This window comes from Uranotaenia lowii, chromosome 1 (genome assembly GCF_029784155.1).
Source record: "Uranotaenia lowii strain MFRU-FL chromosome 1, ASM2978415v1, whole genome shotgun sequence".
NCBI classification, from domain to species: Eukaryota; Metazoa; Arthropoda; class Insecta; order Diptera; family Culicidae; genus Uranotaenia; species Uranotaenia lowii.
In genome coordinates this window covers 156201449-156223758 of record NC_073691.1, presented here as the reverse complement: position 1 = coordinate 156223758, position 22310 = coordinate 156201449, and the positions used below count along the sequence as shown (strand labels likewise).

Below are 22310 nucleotides of genomic sequence, written 5' to 3'. Positions count from 1 at the left end.
AGCATGGGTTTGAACTAATCGTATTTGATATTTTTTCGTCAAAGATTGACACAAACAGATTCAAAAATCATATCATCGTCATTTTATCTCTTCGATGATACACATTTGTTGAAAAACGTCATTGAAATTTATTTTTAACATTATAATGATAATGATGAAATTACATATAAAGCGTTTTTTAGAAATATTAACTTGGTTTGTATGTTCCCGTTTTTTTTTTAAATAAAAATAAATAAAACATTTTGCGTTGGAGTTTGCGAGTTTTCTCTCAATATTTCCCTGTCAGCCCTGTCAGTGGACGCTATATTGTGGTGCGAAAATTGTAGAGTGCGTCGCGTCAGCGTTTTAGTACACAACGACGGCGTTGACAGCTGACGCGACGCGACGGACGACGCGGTATTGTGTGGCTGCCTTAAGTCTTCTCGACCGCAGTTGCTTATGCAGTCCACAGTAGGAACGACTTTCGCTGATCATTCGCCGCCGAATCTCACGGCTGGTGTAATTGTCTGCGGCCACCAGTGAGCCGAGAAAGACTAAATCTGCGACTATCTCCAGCTCGTCGCCGTCGATCGTGACCTTGTTATTACTGTATAAGCGGGCTCGGTCGGTCTCGAATCTGCAGGCCAGCATATACTTAGACTTGGACGTATTAATCATGAACCTAATTCTTCCTGCCCCGCCTTTCAATTTGCGATAGATCTCCTCCACTGCCGCAGGCGATCTGCCGACTATATCAATGTCGTCGGCAAAAAAGATAAGTTGACTGGATTTGTTGAAAATCGTGCCCTGCATTTCGCCCACTGCACGTTGAATAACACATTCTAGCGCCACGTTGAACATCATACAGGATAGACCATCGCCTTGTCGAAGACCCCTGCGCGATTCGAATGAGCTCAACAATTCACTCGGAAACCGCACACAGCACAGCGTTCCATCCATCGTCGCCCTGATCAGTCAGGTCAGCTTCCCGAAGAAGTCGTTATTGGCCATGATTTTCCATAGCTCGGTCGATCGTGTTGTCTTGATTTCTAAGGTATTTTGGATGAGTGCTGTCGATCGAAGTCTGGCTAATTCTCAGGTTGCGTTACTGGGGTTACCAGAAAGCAATATGCGAGATATGCTGTACGTTCGCATGCTGTTATCAGCCACCTAAATCAACGAATGATTAGATTCGTCATCGGTTTTGATGAAAGTCAGCATATCGCACTGGACAAGAGCGACTACGAGAGTAGCGATAAATAAGATGACGGACGATAATGATCAAGATTCCGTGAATCCCGAAACGGCCCTCAGACGCAGTCAGCGAATCAGAAGAGCTATTCTGAGCTACCTGGCTAATGTAGTCGCTGGTATTGATGAGAATATCAGCGAGTTGAAGCGACGGGACGACTGAGGTTTATGATTAGCGTTCAACTTACCCCAGGCCATTCTGTTCTTCGAGACCAGATATCTGTGCTGCGGTTAACGCACTGAGCAAGTACCAGGGCAGCCTGGCGGATAGGCACTAGTAAAGCCAGAAACGCGAAATCGGAACCACTCATCGGATATGCTGATGCAGATTTTGCCAACGACTCCGATGATCGAAGATCTTTATCAAGCTACGCTTACATGATCTTCGGGAATCTTATTTCGTGGTAAACGAAACGTCAGCAGACGGTCAGTCTGTCGTCGACCGAAGCTGAGATAACAAACTTCCTGGGTGAATTGGGTGTGATTAGCACTCCTTTCACGTTAAGCATCTAGACGTGAAGTATGCGTTCATCAGGGAGATCATGAGAAGTGATGAACTATCTTTGCGACACATCTCCACTGAGGATCAGCCAGCTGATGCGTTAACGAAGGAGCTGCCGAGAGCGAGGCATGGGAAGCTGTACAGCGTTCTCAATGTCCGAATTGAGGGGAGATGTTTATTTCATGTAATGTGATTTCATAAAGTAAAGTTTAAATACTTCTTAATATACAGTTCTAGAGACTATTGTTGGTTTGATCGAGAGGCTGGTGAAATTCTCATAGCTTAAGTAGCTTATTCTTTATCAAATCTGTAAAAAGCAAACATTAAAATCAATGAGATAAACTTAGATAGACCGACAGGCTACCAGTCTGTCATCTGGTTGTAAGAACAATCTGTCAACCGGATTTTTTTTTGCGCGTAGAAGTTTTTTGACTTTCTCTTGGAGACTGAAAAGCATTCTCTTCAGCCCTGCTATGGAACCTTTTTAAGGGAATTCTGATTGCTTGGGTTGTCTTCCAGTGAGCTTTTGTATGCAACTTTCAAACCAGGGTTAGAGAGAATCTTTCGAATATCGTTAGTTAGTTGCATTATTTGGGACCTTTTCCTAGTATCCATGCAGATTTGCAGCCAATAATATTTTTTTCTTTTTCATTCTTAAACTTGCTGGTTTCCATAGGTATGTTGTATAAACGATGCGTCATAGAGTGAAAAGCAGCTTGTTTTTGAGCACCGAAGAGATTGTAATCAACTGTTATGTAGCAATAGATGTTGGTTTCGATAGATCGAAAATTTTTACCGCATTATCTTTTTTTCTGGATATTATCAAATCGAGGAATGGGAGTTTTCCATCACTCTATGACACAACATTTGTTTTCCATAGCTAAGCTGTTCAAAATAATCATGCAGTATAGATATTGCTCTATAGAAGCAATACATTATTTTTAGAGAAAAGGCTTGTTGAGATTTCACGATGTGCTCCAGATAGACGATAAAACGTGAAAAAACACTGAAGCTCCATTAAATCGTCCCTATCGATGTTTTAAGCTATGCAGCACAAATGAACTAAGGGCAGCAGGATTCGAAAAAAAATCAAAAAAGTTTCTGAGACACCTGGCAAAGCAGCTGAATTGTAGAATCTTATTGAAGCACATTACATAAAAAAAACTACAAAAAATTGTTGATGCAAATTTGAGTAGAAATTAGTAAGTACAAAAAAGCTGTAAGAAATTTAAAGGATTTTCATGATGATATTCATATAACTTAAGGTGGAAGTAAATAATTGAAATATCAAGCGGTTTCGATATTGACTTTTTTTTATTAGAAAGCTTAAAAATCACTGCTATTCATGTAATTGAATTGGCTAAAAATTATTTTTTTAAACTTTAATAATATTTTAATAGTCTCATTGCAAGATATTCAAACGTATGACTGAGTATAAACATCAAAAAACACTTTTGGCCAACTTTTTGTTCTATATACTCCTGTGTGCGTCGCCTGAACCACCTCGACCGCAGCACCCGGAACAGTTTCCAAACGGCGAAGACAAGCTCGCGCATGCTAACCACAGCGCAGATAAAAAGAACGATAACGATATTCTCGACATGCAGCTTCATAGACTTTCGTCCCATTGCATCAACTCTTTGACCTCTCCTGGAAGCCGGAGGGCAACGTTCAGCAGCATGAGTCCAATCTGACTCTGGTACGTTACTGAAGTTGCTGGCAACTAACCGTCGCCCAAAACACCTCCTCCAAAGCCGCAGAAAAATCGTACTGCAGGCTTGGATCAGCTTACGCGTGCTGACCGCAGCGTAGCTTCATATCCCGAGAGAAGCCCTCTCAACAAAAAGCCTCTTCCACCCTCTTATCCGGGCTGGATCTGAAGATTTAGACGCTGACTTATCGTTGCAGATCCCGCGAGTCCTCCTCTCGGCCATCGGAAATTAACTCGTGACAACATCTAGAGCAACCCTCTCGAAAACTGACTTTCTGGTCTCGAACTCCATTGACACCTTCCGGCTGACCTGGATCATCTCGTGGCCTCTGCACTGGTGATCTTCTACGCTGGTGGTCCTCTGCGCTCATAAACTTTAACTGCTATTGTTTGCAATTGCGAATTGTATGGAACAAGTGGGAACCAAAACAATGTTTTGGTTTCAACGGCGGAGCAGCAGAATCCTCTGCTGCCAGCAAAACCGTTTGCTGGTTAGAGGATCCGAACCAAACGGTGAGTTTCAACACCTCCCCTCAATTCGCAAATTGAGCACAGATGGTGCGTAGGGGTTTGGTGTTCACGGCATTTCTGGAGGATTTGCCGTAGTGTTAAGATCTGCTTCGTCGTAGACTGTCCCTCCATGAAGCCGGCCTAATGACTTCCCACGAATCGTTAGACGGTGGAGTAGGATTCGGGACAGCACTTTGTAGGCGGCATTGAGGATAGTGATCGCTCGATAGTTCTCACAGTTCAATTTGTCGCCCTTCTTGAAGATGGGGTATATTATCCCCCTCTTGTAGCTGTTCTGTGTCCCTGAACCGGACCATCAACCGATGTAGATAATCGGACTAATTGTCCGGGCCCATTTTGATAAGTTCAAGTGGTTCAACTGCGATGACATCCTTCCCAGCCGATTTGTTTCTATTCAGCTAGCGTTGGGAGTACCTACTCTACGTCGTTTTCTACGCCAGCGATGGAGTTTCCCTCACTGTCTTGGTCTCCTGCATCTGCGCCGTTCAGGTTTTCATCGAAGTGCTGCTTCCACCTTTTGATCACCTCACGATTGTCTGTCAGGATGCCTCCGTCCTTATCCCGGCACATTTCGGCTTGCGGCACGAAGCCTTTGCCGGATGCGTTGAATTTCTGATAGAACTTTCGTATTTCTTGGGAACGATGTCGCTGCTGTGCTTTGTGGCTTGTGCTTTGAAATTTATCGCTGTGAACACGATTTGCATCGTTTATGGCTACTGCTTGCATGAGCACGCAAACGGTTTGAGAAAAATCGTGGGAATCGGAATTTTTTGTACAAAAAACCTTTTGTGGCATGGTGCTGTTTGTACGAATTTCAGGCCATTTACTAAGCCCCAGCCAAAGTGGAGGTAGTTTTTTTGCTGTTGCTGTTTTCGCCAGCAAGCGTTTATGTTCGCGCGAAATTTGTTTGTATCGTGTGTGGGCTAGCATAGAATCAAACAATCGTTTTGGAATCCTCGAATTTGCACACGCCATCTGGGTAATGTATGGCCCGCTTAAGAACCAAACTTAACCAACAGTGTTAAGCAATTGCAAGCACAAATCACTTTTACAGAAACTACTCTTTTTGATTTCGATCGATAAGGGCCAGAAGGAATCAAATTCTTTTTAGGGTCGAGTCGGACTAGAGAGACTGTAATATGAATGAGAACACTACTTCATATCAATTTATCTTGACAAATAGAGCAATAAGAAGACCCTAATAGAGAAGAAAACACCAAAAACATTCGGCAATAGATAAAAAAAAAAGTTATATCGATATCGCAAAGGTTCTTCAAATAGAAACAGTTATCGTCAAGGCCCGATGCAAAATGTTCCCTTTTCTTTTGATATTGGGATTGTTCGGTTTCAATTTGGCTTCGGAACTTATGGACCCGCCATTCATTATAGACTTGATCCATGAGTCTTTTCCAATCGAAATTCACGAGCAACTCATGAAGGAACTCGCTAATGATCAAGGTTCAATTTTCAAACCCTCGAAGCAGTTGGTAAACAAAATAGAAAAACATGTCGCATTAATAAGGAAGGTAATTCCTACTCCGGAGGCTGTGCAACATTTTTTGAGCCGATTTCCCGAGGATGATCAAACCGAAATGACAGATGCCTTGAAGGCAGCTGTTGCAGTTGGAATTGCGGATGTCATTGGCATGGAAGCTGCTCCCAAGGTAAAGACTCCCATCAATCTGGAGCGGCTGCAACTACTGATACCAGGAAATCTGCAGCGTGAAATACTGGCGGAACTTTTGCTGAAAGGAGGACTGGAACATTTGTCTCCGGCATTACAGCAAAAAATCTACGACCATTTGGAACGGATTCGACACGGGTTTATTCTTCCTTCCCGAGAAAAAATACAGGAGTTCCTGGATCAGTTCCCAGAGGATGTTCAATTTGAAATTCTTCAGCTAGTTGAAGAAACAGAACGTACCGGTCATCTGCCCAGGTCGGACGAATCTTTAAGAAAAAAGGTGCAAGAAGTGTTTGCCAATGCGTATAGCAGTCCCGAGATAAAGAGGGACAATTGAGTAAACTCCTAAATTAGGTTCTTTGCGACGCTGATGATAAGATAAAATAATTACCAGGTCACCGTCACCTATCCAAAAGTAAACGCCCGAATGTATGCTATTTCATCGATCAAAAATATAAAACTCGTGTAAAAAACTCACCCAATTCTTTTCGTTTTTCGCCTTTTCCTCCAGCATTGCGTGTAGTTTGGCACCGATTCCGGTCCTAAAGGCTTCGATTATGGTCTTCGATCGCTCCAGCTCTTCGGGTGTCCCGAAGGGTTTCAACGATTCTAGATACCGCTTCAGGGTGTGCTCCAATTTTGGTAAAGGCAAAGCTGGGCGCGATTCATCGTAGCAAAATGTGGACTCCTCACTATCCTCCGGTAAATGGTATATAGTATCTCGGTTCATCGTACCAGGACCGTAAGCTGCTGTGCGACAAAGTACTCGAGTGCGACTGAATAATTTAACCTTTCAACACCGACGAGAAACCACTTTTACACACTGGGGCAATCGAGTTATCGATGGACTTTGAACGGTAATAAACGGGGCAAAAAAGGTGTACACAAACAATCACACAAGTTCAATGGACTTTTTGTGTGGACTCGATGATTATTGAAAACTTTCGTGCGTCAATCGGTAGATTTCAATAACTACGACTTCAAGTAATTGAACAAACAGGTACCCCAATAGTTCTCTTGACGATAATATTGCACAAATTATTTGGCAATCGAGACCTGTTCTGAATCAGAAAACTTGAACCGAGAAAATTGGACGAACGAACAAGACGGCGACTTTATAGCTCTCTTTTATGAATGAAACTGACACAAAGTGGTAAAAAAAAATATTAAAACGGTACTGAGTACGGCTGGAGCAAAACAAAACAGAGCAGAAGTAAACGCACCTGATATTACACGGTGGTGTTCAAACAAGCCAAATATTTAAGTGGAAAAAAAAGATTGGCAAAACCGTAAGGTTAAGGGGGTTAACGTATGGAATTCCGACAACCTATCTTGTATCAACGTATTTTTCCTAACAAATTTGCTTACTCGAATATTCATAGTTGGTCGATTTTATAATTTTATAACGGTCCATAAAACAGTAGTTGCATAAATGAAGGCGAAACAAATGACGCTTGAGCGTCGTCTTGGAAAGCCGTCATGGATTGTTTTTCGCCTTTAATTATGCAACAATTGCGACCGAATTTGGCCACACACAAGATCTGTATCACATGCTTTCAATTTATCTAATTTTCTTTAATTAGGAGTCTTGAATTTGAGCATAGTGTAAAATGGGGTGAATTTGAACAGAAAAGAGAGAAATTTGTAAAATTCCATAACCATGGGGATGAATAAACCAATTGGTATAAAATCTCACTAAAAAAATCCATAACCATATCAAATGTTGTTTGAAAATACTCCACAGAGGAATTTTTCATGGTCTATGCAAGTTTGGTGTATGGTGTAGAATTTTAGTGTACGATGTAGAAGATAACCAATTCAAACTGTTTCAAATGGTGTCAAATTTTGACAAAACATTCATTGACACACTAATTGTGGGGTTAATCGGGAAACGCATATAAAAGTACGTCCGTTTACATTCATTAAACAGTAGTTGCCTAAATTATGATATTTTGCTCATAAACTGTAGTTTAACTTGAAAAAAACCTTGTGTGGCAAAAATAATATTATCATTTCAAATAACTCAATGGTGTAAAGTTAGTAAAAATCGGTTCAGTGATTCCTGAGGTAAAAGGTGCCAGATCTGACGTTCTTCTAAGCTAAATAGATAGAAATTCTGGTTAGTTTTAATTTCAAATTACAAATTCGAAAACATGTTTCACACAAAAGATAGGTCCCAAATTCGTAGAGATTTGATGTCCCAAATTCAAATTTCTTAATAACTAATCAGTTTGAGTTTAAATTTCAGATTATCGACTCTTAAGGCGGTGCTTCAATAAATTTGATATAAAAAAAAATTACCTAAGCGTTAATTAAACCAGACCTAGTCATGGATCAATAATTCATGCAATTTACAAACGTTACTAGGCAAATGATAACAATAAAAATAAAACTAAAATAAAAATTCAGTTAGTGAAATCTGCAGCAAATAACATACTTTTCAAGGACATTTCCAAGAAACAAATTAACAGTAAATAGTTTAAAAAAATATATATATTGAACCAATTCTAGATTAACGTATCTTCCGAACGAATGTATTCGCCGATGTCAGCCTGATGGAAGGCTACCGTTACGAGGGGATCCGCCAGTTTACAGTCCGCCGTCGATTTGGCCGCCACACCGAATCCTAGCGGGGTATCGTTCATCGACATTACCACCACGCCCTGGTACATCGGGGTGTTTTCTGTTATCCGGCCCAGGCCGGCCTTGGTAATGTGATTGCCGTACAGAAACTGTTGCTCGGTCGATGGTTTTACCCAGATTTTGTACTGTGCGTATGGGGCTAGATAGGCCAACGCCGTTATGTGCAGAATGAATTTGTTGCCCTTGGTGAACTTCCCGAAACAGGTGCCAACCGAAACCAATTCGCCCTTCTTCATGCCTTCGGCCAGCTTGAGGATCTTCTCGGACATATAGTATACCCGAGAATTCATCTCCCGGAAGCAGTAGGTCCCATCCGGTCGGTCTATTAGCAGTTTCACGTTTGAACCGATGCTGCGGGAAAAGATAAGTTAAACTTCAGCACAAATCTCAACATTAAGTAGTACTTACTATTTCGATAACTTCTCAAACAAAACTTTAGTCTTTTCTTCCGATAAACGTTTCATCTTTAGGGTAGTTGCTTTTTAGATTAAAGTTTAAAAAACAAAACCAATCGATTATAGAATAAAATTCAAACTTATCGGCAAATCTGCTGCACACGTTGTTGTCTCAAGTTTGTTTACCTCTCAAGCGTTTGACATTTCAACACGCACACAACAACAACAGACCAAGAGCCAGGTATCGCACGTGCTCCAAAATGCGCAGGGTGTTCTTTAATAGTAAACACGCTAAAATTGGACTATTCAGCTAGGATGTAATTTCAACGCACAAAAAAATATAACCATTCGGGTATGACCAGGGGGTGGCAATCTGGTTCTTCTTGCGAACAAGAATTTTTTTTCTTTTTTTCTATCCATCGGGAGAAACGTTTATGGTGTTTTCCTCTCAAAGCAGTACATAGTTGAAAAGTCAAAATTTCAACCAATGAGGAACCAGAATGATTGTTGTGTTAGTGTGCAATCATTCATAATTCTCTAGAATTTGACATCTAGTCCGGTTCTTTGACAGCAAAATGTCAAATTTTGATGGTTGTCAAAATCAATGACAAAGGATAGGGATGTCACCCCCCTGGGTATGACGGCTCATTCAAATCATCATTCGAATATGCTGAAGAATTGAGATGTTAAAGTTTGATATCGCATCATATCACATGCTCTATGAAAAAAAAATTAACAAACTAACGAGAAAAAACTTAAATTCGAGGATAGCGAATCGGTTCATTGCAAAAAAAAGAAAGCGAAGCAAAAATTGGATGCCTTTTTGCAGTTAGAATTTTTTTTTCTATATACCTACCGGAAGTTTGGGGATAACGGACAATACTTTCAATGAATCCCCACATATATGTTTTTAAGGTATCCTAATTTATGAGCTTAAATCATAGAAAAGATCCAGAATTCAAATGATCAACGTAGATAATGAAATTCTAATATTCTTTCAAAATAAGATGATCTGGCTCGGAAATCAGATTTCAAATTGATTTTTTTTTCCAATTTCAGAATAATTTTAACGTTTTCCAAGACGTCAATCTATCAATAAAAAAAAATAATTTAAAATAGGACAAAAATTCAGATTCAGAATCAAAATTCTGATTCAGATTCAGAATTACGATTCAGCATCCAGATTCAGAATTTAGATACAAAAGTTCAGAATTCAGATTCAGAATTCAGATTCAAAACTCAGATTCAGAATACAGATTCAGAATTCAGATTCAGAATTCAGATTCTTAAGATAAGTTAACCACCGTTAATTAATTTTGTAAATTTATTTTTCGGCATATCGGTGAAAAGTAGTTATGAAATTGATAAAGATGGATAGAGAAGTGAGAAGAAAATTTACAGATGTTGAAAAGAGCGAAAGAGCATTTTTGCGAGGAAACTTATTAACGTACACCATACTTTACCCTGCAACATTTCATTATTTAGGAGAAGTAGTACCGGGATAGAGGTGGCACTACCTTAACCTATACAATGAAATCTGGTTGGTCCGAAGTCTACATGTGGTGAACACGTATACTCCGGACGGGCAAAATATGGCGTACGTTAAGCTCCAGAAAGCTTCCCTATTGCGCGCAATGGTTCTATCGATGCGCTAGCCGTGTTGATATTTCGTTATCACGGCATGAATGCACTGTATGAGTGCTAATCATTAGGGTCAACGGTCCAATTTGGCTAAGCCCGAATTATTTTGAACCATTGATTTGATTTGATTTTTTTAAAGCCTATTATTATGATTTTATTTTTTTTTTTTTTTTATTATTATTATTATTATTTAAAAATAATAATTCCCCGAATTCAGGACTGGGATCTTCTACACTCTACCTGGCGAGAAATACCGTTCTGTGTGAGAGTAAACAGAACTCCTTTTGCAAATCCGATGTTTTGTTGTTGATCGTGCGTTGTCGATTGATTTGCTCGATGTTAATCCGATCGCTTGGTTATGATACGATCGTAGGTGAATCAGGTTATGTTATGTCCTGATACCTCTTTTCTGTCCGTTGTTTTGTTGTGTCACCGTGCTTCCGCAGGAATTGCCAAGCTTGTTTAAATTATAAATAGGGAAGAAAAAAAAGGCCCTCTTGGACCTGTCCAATGAGGTTAGAATACCAGTGACGTCTACAATTTCCACGTGTTTACATTGTTTTACATTTTGTGTTTCAATTACCTTTTTCCTTTATGTTTTTTTTTTCGATATACAATTTTAACACTTATAACGCATTGTTTTAACAGTAACTTTTGTAGCTGCATGTTAAGAAAAATTGAAGTAAAAGTTAACCACATTTTACCGTTTCGTTCATAATAACATTTTTAGTTTACTAACCGTACTATTAGATTTTAATTGTTTGTTAACCGTACTAAACTTTTCGTGTTTCTTACACTTAGCTTTCTTTTAATCTGTAATTAGTTAGAATAAGTTTTAAAACCTTTTACACCAATTTATATAAAACTGTAATTTTACATTTAACACACGGCGCGCACTTCCGTTTTCTAATGAGGTCACGGACAGAAAGAACAAGCCATGCCATAGCCGACGAACAGAAAGCGTTAACATTTGTCCGACCGACGCACACATACATTCTCGGCAACAATTTTACGCGGGTGCGTCGCTCTCCGGGTAATAACACTTCCCCGTGACGCAAAGTTCTTCGAAATAACAGGTTACCTCATCCGCCATATTGGTTGGCAGATTTCCAGAATGATGACGTAGTTGTTATGAAAAGAAGCAAGCATTGTACCGAATTCTTCAGTTTTTCCATAAAAATTATTATTTATGCCAGTAACTTTCGACTGAAAGATCAACCGACAGCTTCAGCTCTCTACATGTACTACAGACAATCTTCGAATAAGCCAAAAGTCGTCGAGGAACACCCACACGTGACATGGAAGCTCATATGGCGAAACATACACAAATCCACTTTGAATTCCCAAGAAAAATCCCAACTGTACCTCCTTGTGCATAAGAAAATTCCCCATGGTGCTCTAATGGCAAGAACTGGAAGGGCTAGCAGTTCTAACTGTGAACATTGTCCGAATGTAATGGAAACGTTGGAACACAAATTTTCATCCTGTACCCGAATCGGCCACCTATGGAATCATCTGAAGCTGCATCTGGAACCAATTGTAGGCAGAAATATCTCCTATAACATGTTTGCTTTCCCAGAACTTAAATCGAAAAGTCGAGAAGCTAAAAATAAAGCTCTAAAATTGTTCATAACATATGTTAACTTTGTATTATACTCTAGAAATATGTTAACTACTGAAAATCTTGATTTTGCTTTTGAATGTATGTAATATCTTGTAAACTGTTATATTTTGTACGAATAAAACCATTTTTACAAAAAAAAAGTAACTTGTATGCTACTGTCCTCAAATTCATAAATTCAACTTCTCTGATTTATCAGCTTCTTTAAAAAACACGGTTTGGTTTGCGGTTCTGCATAAAATGCAAATTTACCGCGGAAACGTCTAATTATTCGGGGAAATTGTTATTACTCGGAATTATTTCTAAGCAAATTCTTAGCTTAAAAATTGAAAATATCGCATGAGGACACATTTAATAGTTCTAATGAATCATTTAAAACGCAAATTTTGAGTTCGTTAACAGTAAAATATGAAATCGATAAATCATCTTTTATCGTAACTATTTTCTTATTCGAGTTTTGGAATGATTCCAAGCTCTTTATTCAATACATTTCATACTGTAATCAATTGTTTTAACACTAACTTTAGTTCTTTAACACTAATTACTGAACTTTTGTATCCAAATGACGAAAAACGTAGATTTATTTTTTATTCCTATGGAATGTATGACGAATCTCATAACAACTACGTCATCATTCCCGGCGTGGGGGTACGTTCACGCATGATTACGGTACCCTATAATTCAAATACTCTGCCCGTGACGAACCCTGCCTAAACTTGACGCCCGTGGATAACCCTAAGGCCGATGACATAGTGAGTGCGATGCGATGCGAATTGGCGGAAAATTTACGGACGCAGCCTACGCGAACTCGAGCGGCGGAACAAATTGACATCTGCTTCGCCGCGTTGAGTATGTCAGGTTTTAGCGATTCACATACATTTTCATCAAATGTGGTTCACCGCATTGAATCGCATTCACCGCATCGCATCGCATCGTATTCACTATGTCATCGGCCTAAGAGAGAAAGTGGCTGCGTGCAGGAGATTGGGAAAAGGAATGGTTTACCCTGTATTGGGCTACTCGGGACGCGTTCACAACGCGGTACAGTCATGATTAGAGTTTGTGACGAGGTCACAAATAAATAAAATGTACCAAACGGTTACAATATCTCTAGTAGAATGAAATGTTATGTGACTGTGAGTGTGAATGTTGGAAGAAAAAGTCAGTTAAGAAACGATGTTTGTAACGGAAACATGCGTTTTTCGGTTGAGGGCTAACCAAAGCGGATATCGGTTTTTGCTTTTATCTCCGTAATCGTTTGATTCGAAGCGGAATATATATCGTCCGGTCACTACAAGGTTCAGAATTCAGATTCAGAATTCAGATTCAGAATTCAGATTCAGAATCCAGATTCAGAATTCAGATTCAGAATTCAGATTCAGAATTCAAATTCAGAATTCAAATCCAGAATTCAGATTCAGAATTCATATTCAGAATTCAGATTCAAAAAGCAGATTCAGAATTCAGATTTAGAATTCAGATTCAGAATTCAGATTCAGAATTCAGATTCAGAATTCAGATTCAGAATTCAGATTCAGAATTCAGATTCAGAATACAGAATCAGAAATTAGATTAAGATTCAGAATACAGATTCAGAATATTTAGATAGAATCACAAGTCAGTTCAATATTGGATGGAAAGATAGTAGGTCAGTGTGGCATCCTAGATATGCTTCTGGCTCTCACAGCCAGAAAAGGATCATCAGCGATAGCAATCGCTCGTACAACTGGCCCTCTAAGTAGCTAGGTTTCGATGATGTCAGTTGTGTACCAGTCTCGAGAGAACCCTGAAAACGGGCCCCTCGGGATTCCACAGTTAGGAAAAAGATAGCAAATATAATTAGTTTTTAAAAATTTTATGCTACTTAACTTCCTTTACGAAATAATGCATGAAGTAATAAAAGGGCATGTGAATGGATGGAATGAAGCGGATTTTTTTAATTTTTCGTTTATTTGATAAATTACAACCTTATCACAGAATAATCTAAGTACTCGTTTAAAAAAAACAGTTACATTTTGACTCGATCCTAGCTTAGTTCGTCGTTCGACGCTATACTGAATTAAATAAAACAACTTTATCGATATTATTGATTGTGCGCATTTTCATCTTGCCGGCACAATGTTCCATGTTGAGGATGCTCAACGACCGGATAGTGATCGTTGGGATGAACTTATTATCTTGCGATTATTAGGTAACAGGGTAATGCCGGCCCCCATCGCTGCTTTGGACTCTCTTCGTCCGGCTGGCTGCTGGCTCCGTTTTTTTTTTGTATTTCATTGGAATGGCATCATTTCTTAACGTATTCTGTCTGGGTGCATCAATTCTTGGAATATCGTTGCTACTGTGAACTCAGTTTTCCCGTAGATTTCCGAACCAGTTTCATTAACGGTGCATCTCACTTAATACTGTTTGCGAATATCATTTCCGAATCCTACTAGCTAAGCGCTGAGCACTTCCTTCGGTTTGTAGGCACGCTCCCGCATTAGCTCATCCAGATCCTCCTCGCGGTAGTACACAACAAAGTCGACCGGCGAAAGGCCTTCGAATACGGCACAGACGCTCGGTTTCAGATTGTAGAAGAACAGAGGCTGATTGCGTTTGGCAAAGTCCTGGGTCAGGCTGTCGATGACGGTGGCTGCCGTGAAATCTGCTCCGTACACGTGGGAACAATCGATCACCACCGGAAGCGATTGCCGGATCGATTGTTTGGTGACCAGGTTCCGCACGTAATCGACCGATGGGAAGATCAGGCAGCGATCCGGCGTTATGATCAGATACTCGGTACCCCCAGGGCTCTGAAATGGAAAAAATGGACGTTGGTGTTAAAGTTCTTGGAAATTTTCAGGGACCGTAAACTGTGGAAACATTGATCACGAGGAAAAGTGTTCGGCAAACCATCAATAACTTTGTATGTCTGTCTGTATTTTAAATATTCCTTATCTCAGAATTGTAAAGCTAAAGCTAAATTTTGAAACCTTCAAATGAAACAAAAAGGGAACCCCTGGCAAAAAAATTGAAAAAAAATGTGATAAATGAACTCTCCAGTTTACGGGACAGCGTGTGGCTTACCGTTAATCTTTCGACTGAAATTTTGGGACGAGCTGCGTGGTATAGAATGAAGACAACGTTCAGTCCAACTCCCAGAAGGATTCCCATCTCCAGGGGTAGCGCCAGGCAGGCGATGAAGGTACCCAATCCAGGAACCAGGTCACTTTCTGTTGGAAGAAATTTCCATCGAAGGAAGATAAATAATGAGAAAGCTGAACGAGAGACAAGCAACGAACTTGAATCTACAAATAGAAAACTTACTCTTCGTACGCCACATAGGCTTCACGACCTTCACTTCCACCATGAAAACGACGGCAGCAATAATGATGGCAGCCAGGGTGGCCTTCGGAATGTACGAGAAGTAGGGCGTGAAGAAGAGCAACGAAAGGATAACCAGAGCGCCAGTGTAGATATTGCCCATCGGGGTACGAACTCCGGACGCGTTGTTGACGGCACTTCGACTCAGAGATCCGGTTCCGGGGAAACCCTGTACGAACGAGTTGGCAATGTTGGCCATTCCGATGGCGATCAACTCCTGCGTGGCGTCCACCGGTTTGCCATTAGCTATTTTTTTAGAATTTTACAAAATTATACTCATGAAAAATTATTTTCAAAAAAAAAATACTCACAGAAAGCTTTGCAAATGGCAATGTTCTCCATCAGGGCGATCAGAGGGACCACAATCAACCCAGAACCCATACTGGAAACCATCTCGGCGAAATCTTCACCCCGTCCGTGACCCGTTTCGTTGGCGTCCAGCGAAAAGGGAGGCGCCTGGAAGGCCGGCATGCCCGGGGGGATGTCCCCGATCAGCTTGAATGGAGCCGAAACGGACGACTGGAACACGTACCCGATGGCACCACAAACGACCACCAGGATGGCGTTCCGGGAGGTTCCCACCAGCCACATGAACTTGTTTATGATTCGATGCTTCTTTGATTTGTAGTCATCGTCCTCCGGGCCGACCTTCAGACCGGCTACGATCTGTAATGAAAAAATTTAAGTTAACTTATTTTCGACAGCTGAAGTTAGAAGTTGCGCACAAGGATTTTTTTTTTTGTTTGAATATTTTTAAAGATCGTGATCACAAAAAATGTAAGAAAGTAAAACCGTATTTTTAAATCAGTGAAACGTCAAAATTGTGTTAGTCACAGTAGAGAAATTTTGAAAAGAGGATTGGAAAGTTGACGTAGTTTGACACATTTTGGCACCTTTAAATTCTCAAAATACAAAACACAGAATTTTGACGAATTTTCAAAGGTCTTGAATGTTACACCCATCAGTGCTGCCGCTGCCTCATTGATCGATGGAATGAATTCGCTCAATCTGAATCAATTCAACGCTATCAGCAATCACCTCGGTCGGATACTGGATCTTGTTTTTGGTTCTAGTGAGGAACTAATTGTAATTAGAAATGCTCCCGATGTACTCGTACCGATAGACTTGCATCACCCACCTATCGTCTTCGATTTACCTGCTACTATGTCCACCAATTACGGTTCTCGAAAAACCTCCGAACCTAGGAATAAGCCTTTAAATTTTCGGAAGATAGACTTTTCGTTGCTCTTTCAATACTTGAACAGTGTTGACTGGGATGCAGTTTTCGGAGACTCATCAGTTGATGCTATGACAGAATCGTTCTGCAACTTGATCTGTACCTGGTTGGATTCGCATGTTCCCAGATTTAAAGCGCCTATGACACCCGCTTGGAGCACGCCCACCTTGCGGCAACTACGACGGGAAAAAAATGCTTGTCTTCGCAGACTGAGAAAAAATCGAACAGAGAATTTTCAACAACAGTTCAAAACAGCAAGCGTCGCTTACCGTAGACTAAACGCATCGTTATATAAGCTCCACGTCCTACGCTTACAATCTAGTTTACGCAGTAATCCGCGAAGTTTTTGGACTTTCGTAAACTCAAAACGTAAAACGAGCTCTTTACCTACTTCCGTTTTCTACCATGATGCTGTTGGTAACTCCCCGGATACCTGTTGCAACTTATTTGCAGAGCATTTTCGATCGGTGTTTTCAGACACTGTTTCTTCCGAAACTGAGTGCAGCGAAGCCAATTATCATGTCCCAGCCGATGCTATCGAACTTAACACTTTTGTGATAAACCAAGAGCTAATTGTACACGCCACGAGGAAATTGAAATCCTCATTCGCTCCTGGACCTGATGGAATTCCAGCTGTAATTTACTGCCGCTGCATCGAAGCTCTTTCAATGCCTCTAGCACGAATTTACAACAGATCTTTTCAGCAACGTAAATTTCCTGAAAAATGGAAAAATTCGTTTATGTTTCCAGTGTTTAAAAATGGCGATCGAAGAGACGTAAAGCAGTATCGAGGTATAACCAGTTTGTCGGCAGGTTCTAAACTTTTCGAAATCATCGTGAGTGGCGCTCTATTGCAAGCTTCATCCCAATATATTGCGGCTGAACAGCACGGGTTTATGCCTGGTAGATCGGTGAGTACAAACCTTTTGCAATACACATCATTTTGCCTGAACCAGATGGAGTGTAAAAACCAAGTAGATGCTGTTTACACCGACATCAAGGCTGCATTTGACAGGATTAATCACAGAATATTGCTTGCCAAACTATCTAAACTTGGTGTTCATGAGAACATGGTTGTTTGGTTGGAATCCTTCCTCACAGATCGGTGTATCAGAATTAAATTTGGTGATAGCATATCCTTTCCTTTCATAAATCGGTCTGGGGTGCCTCAGGGAAGCAATCTTGGGCCTCTGCTGTTTGTATTGTTTTTCAACGATCTGATAATCAGTTTGGATGATGGAAATAAGATTGCATATGCTGATGATTTGAAAATATATGTCCCAATAGAATGCACCGAGGATTGTGCCCAGCTCCAATCGCTGCTCGATCGGTTTAGTGAATGGTGTAGACTGAATAAGTTATCGGTTAGTATCCCTAAATGCTATGTAATAACCTTCCATCGAAAAAAATCACCCATTCTACACGACTATAGCATCGATCATCAGCATCTTAAAAGGGTATTGGAAGTTGACGATATAGGTGTTACCCTTGATGCACAGCTCACGTTCAACAGCCATCGAACAACCGTTATAAATAAAGCCAATCGACAACTTGGTTTCATTTCAAAAATAGCACGAGAATTTACTGATCCGCTGTGCTTGAAGTCGCTCTACTGTGCACTCGTCCGATCCATAATAGAACATGCTGCAATTGTCTGGGCCCCCTACCAGCTGTGTTGGATCTTACGAATTGAGCGCATACAGAAGCGTTTTTTAAGATTCGCCCTACGACATCTGCCATGGCACCATCCTGAAACACTGGAACGCCGCCGAAGGATTCAACAAGCAACATTCGTCGCTAAAGTATTGAACGGTGAGGTCCAGTCACCACACTTGCTGGAAATGATATGCTTTAGTGCGCCATTAAGAACCTTAAGATCTCACTCGTTACTATCAAATCGAGTCCACCGAACATCCTACGGCTATAATGAGCCATTGAGTGCGATGATGCGAGTATTCCAGGACGCTGAACATCTGCACCAGTTCAATGAACCAGCTAGTCGTTTTATTCGTCGTGTTCGCCAGTCCAGTCTATTTAATTCTATCTGATTGGTGTTTGTTTTATATTCTAATTCATTTAAACAAAATGTTCGATGAATAAATATTATAATAATAATAAAAAAGGTAGCTGTTTTTACTAACTATTTATCGACTTACAATTTTCTAGATCGTCTAACACTTGAAATCAATCTGGCATATTGGAAATTTTCACAATATTTACATTCACCAGAAAAGCAATTTTATACCGGTTCTAGTGGTGTGATTACATTACCGCAATAATTTACAAAAATATGATAAATAAAAATGTGAAATCCTGTCTAAATATTCATTTGTCAGAGCAAACTACCGCTTCCTTTAGTGAAAATATCCGGAAAATTGATTGGACATGATTTCAAACGCCGCACGAGCGGCGATCCTTTTTACCCCAAATTCCCCTATTTTTTGTAAGCAATCCAGAAAACTAATATGGACTAGAAATATTTAAAAAAATAGACCTATCTAGTGTGATTTTATTTCGAGGAATCTAATGAAGGCTATTTGGACCACACCGCACGCATCGTAAAATAGAGTAAAGGCTGTTTTATGCTCAATTCCCCCTATTCAAACTATTTCAGAAAAAGCATGTTCGGACTTGAAAATGTTATACGAAATGAGACATACACAGAAAAAAAATCTGAATCCGTAACAGCACTGAAATTTAAAACCCTTAATATTACATTACAAAGAACTCATTTTCGTAATGTAAAATTACAAAATAAAGAATGATTGAACTGTTTACAACACTGGAATCTAATAACACTTATATTGCATGACATAGAACACGACTTTGTCATGTAATATTACGTCATTTATGATGCTTCTTTTAGTTTACATCATATGTGATGTAATTTTACAAATATTTTTTAAAAGTGTGATTCCTCAACAACACTGAAATTTAAAATCAATAATTTCACATGACGCCGATCCCGTTCTTGTGATGTAAATTAAAGACGTTGAATTCTCAGCAGCACTGAAAATTCAATTTCCAGTTTTAAATGTTATTTATATGCAGCGATTAAAACTCTGTCTGTGATAAATAAAAACATAACTTTTCATTTTGAGAAAAAGTTGCTACAAAGTTGATCAGTGTTTTTATTCGTGATTCGAGCATCAATCCGTGATTTAAGCATCCGCAAATTACACCTTTTACGCCGTACGCTGTTACACCGAGATAATTCTTATAAGAAAATAGCCGATGTAAACAAAACGGTAAAACTCGAGACAACAGTCAAGCAAGAGTAAACAACCAAAATTTTGTCAGAAAAGCTTTTTGTGCATCTATTTTTGAGTTAAGCCGATTTAGTCGTGCGGTACGGTAAGTTCCGGTGCCAAAGCCGGAAGTTTGTCGTAATTCTCGGTGTGAGGACTGCTTATTTTTATGATAATTATTTCCCTTCGGCAGATCCGTGCTTCAAGTGGATAATTCGTTTGTCTGGGACAAAAGGACAAAACCGTCGACGGACCATTTACAAAAAATTGCATGCAGTCAGTCTTATGGAATTCGAAATGGACGACAGAAGTATTGTGAATTGGAGTTTCATCTAACCCACAAATTAATCAAGAACCAGTCTAAGGTAAGTGCAATGTCTCTCCCCATTGTGAGAACTTTTCCTTGAATTTTTATTAAAAATAGAAACCAAAATAAAGTTCAAGCTATTTAATCATTTTTTCAAATTTTATTCTAAATGGATAATATATTTAACTACCTTATACATTTTGATATTAAAAATCAACTTTGAGGCTAAGAAATTTAATTTGATTGTAAATTTCGTAGCTTCTAATTATAATGAATTTTAATATTTTAATCAGACTTCAATATCAACAATAATTCTGAAACGATATCAAATCATTTTTTTAATAGAACGTCTAGAGTTTAAAGACGAGATTATTTTAAACGAGAATTTTTTTTAGAATCAGAATTCCGAAGAAATATTTAATTTAATAATTAAAAATAATATTTACAAAATAAACGGTAGTGTGTTAATTTACCTTATTTCTGTTCTAGCAAAATAAGATTCTTTAATGAATACAAAATAGTTGGCAAAAAAGGAGCATTTGAATCCCGAATCTATCGGAACTACATCAAACATTCAAAATTCAATCTCGAGTTGGCGATGTCGTTTTGTTCCTGAACAGGCGCACAACTAGATCTAACGACTGTTGAAGGTAAGTTCTTATATAACTTTGGAATCTAAAGTTATAAAAACCGGATCTAGAAAAGAATTTTCCATACTGCTGCCACCAGTGAATAAGAACTTTCGAGAAATTTGATTGTACACATTAGTAGATAAGAGTTGATTAATCTTCTAATGTGTGCAATCAGATTTCTTGAAAATTCTATTGGAGTTAAGAATATCAATATTAGTTTTGTTTTTTTTTTTTCATTTAGTGTTTTAATATCCCTTTTTCAAAAATATTTCCAGAATTCAATACAAAAATTAGATTAACAACTTTGCCTAATATTAATAAACAGAGTAATTTGATTCATGTTTCTTGTTTTACAGGAACTCCGTATTTGTTAAAGTCGGATGAGGTGGTCATCAGGGTCAGCGGAATGCAAACTGAAGAAAATGTGGATAAAGATAATATTGAGAAGCATATTCAGAAAACAGAAGAAGCACTCTCCCGACAGGAATTACTCTCATTCTGGATCATTTTATTTTTCTTGATATTGATGAAAAAAGTAAGTATAATAAGCTTTTGAAACAACAAGCAATAATTTTAAATTTTCCCTACAGCACCCTACAATAACTATCTTCGCGGTCCGAACCAAGTATTAAAAGAGCATTCTTGATGCTACTGCATGTAATTTGGTATTCTGATGAGCCAATATTTACTCCAAGCAGCGAACGTTTCACGTGGCAACATTTCAAAAAAACTGTGCCAGTCGATAAAATTTACGCTGCGAACGGAATCTATACAAGTGCTTCCTTTGGAAAGCAATACAATCTTATCCATCGGAAATTTGCTTTAAAAACTAATCGAAGTTTTGCTGGTTGTTCAGGTGAGATTTCCGTTAAATTATTATGCCTGGTAGTTATTTTTATTTACTTCTTCAACAGATTTCGTTCAGCGATGTGAGCTATGGAAGCAGTTTTCCAGAAGAAGTCTAAGCAGGTGCCATTCGTAAAGCTATAGACGGACAATGACCGAAAGGAGAGCGTATCTGATTGCCATGCGAAGCCGCCGTAGTGGCTGCGCTTTCAAGGAGATTCGAAAGTGCATCGTAAACGTAGATTTTGAAAATATTTTAATGAGAGGGTCAATTGTGTAATTATCTTCAAGTTTAGAATTCAATGTTATTATTAAAATGTAAACAAATGCCAATACAATTGAAAAACAACTTTTTCCTTTGATTTCTTATTGGAAACGAAAAAGCCTTGAAACAATTGTAAAATTACATCACATATGATGTAATCAAAAAGAAACGTCATCAATGACGGAATTTCCCATGCGAGTTTAAGATTACAGGTTTTTTTTCAAATTACAGACGCTTAATATACATCTCGCACTGAAAATTCCGTCATATATGATGCTTCTTTTTATTTACATCTTATGTGATGTATTTTTACAGATTTTTTTGGTAGTGTGTATCTTGTGTGTTTTTTTTTCAAGAAACCGAATGAAGGCTGTTTGAGCCACCGCACGCTTCCAAAAATGGGTTTATGACTGTTTTTACCCTAAACTTCTCTACATTTTTGAAATAGTTA

At 39.1% G+C, this 22310-nt stretch overlaps 3 protein-coding genes and 1 long non-coding RNA gene across 6 annotated transcripts in view; 1 reads left to right on the top strand and 3 right to left on the bottom strand.

Annotated features, from left to right (window-relative positions):
* The window catches only part of LOC129740650 (peroxisomal carnitine O-octanoyltransferase), a 36302-nt gene extending 29509 nt beyond the window's left edge, over positions 1-6793 (bottom strand). The window contains exon 1 of the mRNA XM_055732396.1: positions 6137-6793. Within this exon, the coding sequence (XP_055588371.1) occupies positions 6137-6388 (252 nt within the window). The 5' untranslated portion in view covers positions 6389-6793. The remainder of the gene's footprint in view (positions 1-6136) is intronic.
* Positions 6794-8133: 1340 nt separating this feature from the next.
* On the bottom strand, positions 8134-8887 carry LOC129739209 (60S ribosome subunit biogenesis protein NIP7 homolog). The gene is made up of 2 exons (XM_055730631.1): positions 8710-8887; positions 8134-8652 (listed from the first exon to the last, which is right to left on the bottom strand). Exons 1-2 carry the CDS (start codon positions 8763-8765, stop codon positions 8166-8168), a joined length of 543 nt encoding a protein of 180 aa, XP_055586606.1. The 5' UTR covers positions 8766-8887; the 3' UTR covers positions 8134-8165.
* Positions 8888-13910: 5023 nt separating this feature from the next.
* Positions 13911-22310, bottom strand: part of LOC129740646 (sodium-independent sulfate anion transporter) — a 61589-nt gene continuing 53189 nt past the window's right edge. For all 3 annotated transcript variants that reach the window (XM_055732393.1, XM_055732394.1, XM_055732392.1), the window contains exons 6-9: positions 15636-15990; positions 15268-15570; positions 15028-15173; positions 13911-14753 (exon numbers count right to left, since the gene is read on the bottom strand). In XM_055732393.1, the coding sequence (XP_055588368.1) occupies positions 14397-14753; positions 15028-15173; positions 15268-15570; positions 15636-15990 (1161 nt within the window). In that variant the 3' untranslated portion in view covers positions 13911-14396. The remainder of the gene's footprint in view (positions 14754-15027; positions 15174-15267; positions 15571-15635; positions 15991-22310) is intronic.
* LOC129740649 (uncharacterized) lies at positions 19743-21824 on the top strand. The gene is made up of 6 exons (XR_008736314.1): positions 19743-19915; positions 20003-20174; positions 20606-20766; positions 21105-21283; positions 21339-21604; positions 21663-21824. It is a non-coding gene; the product is annotated as an uncharacterized LOC129740649 (long non-coding RNA).

Excerpts from the sequence above, each read along its gene's own strand:
- LOC129739209 (XM_055730631.1), bottom strand. The coding sequence starts at position 8,765 with ATGAAACGTTTATCGGAAGAAAAGACTAAAGTTTTGTTTGAGAAGTTA. Across the intron at positions 8,653-8,709 it reads TTTGAGAAGTTATCGAAATA|CATCGGTTCAAACGTGAAAC; the intron begins GTAAGTACTACT and ends CTTTTCCCGCAG.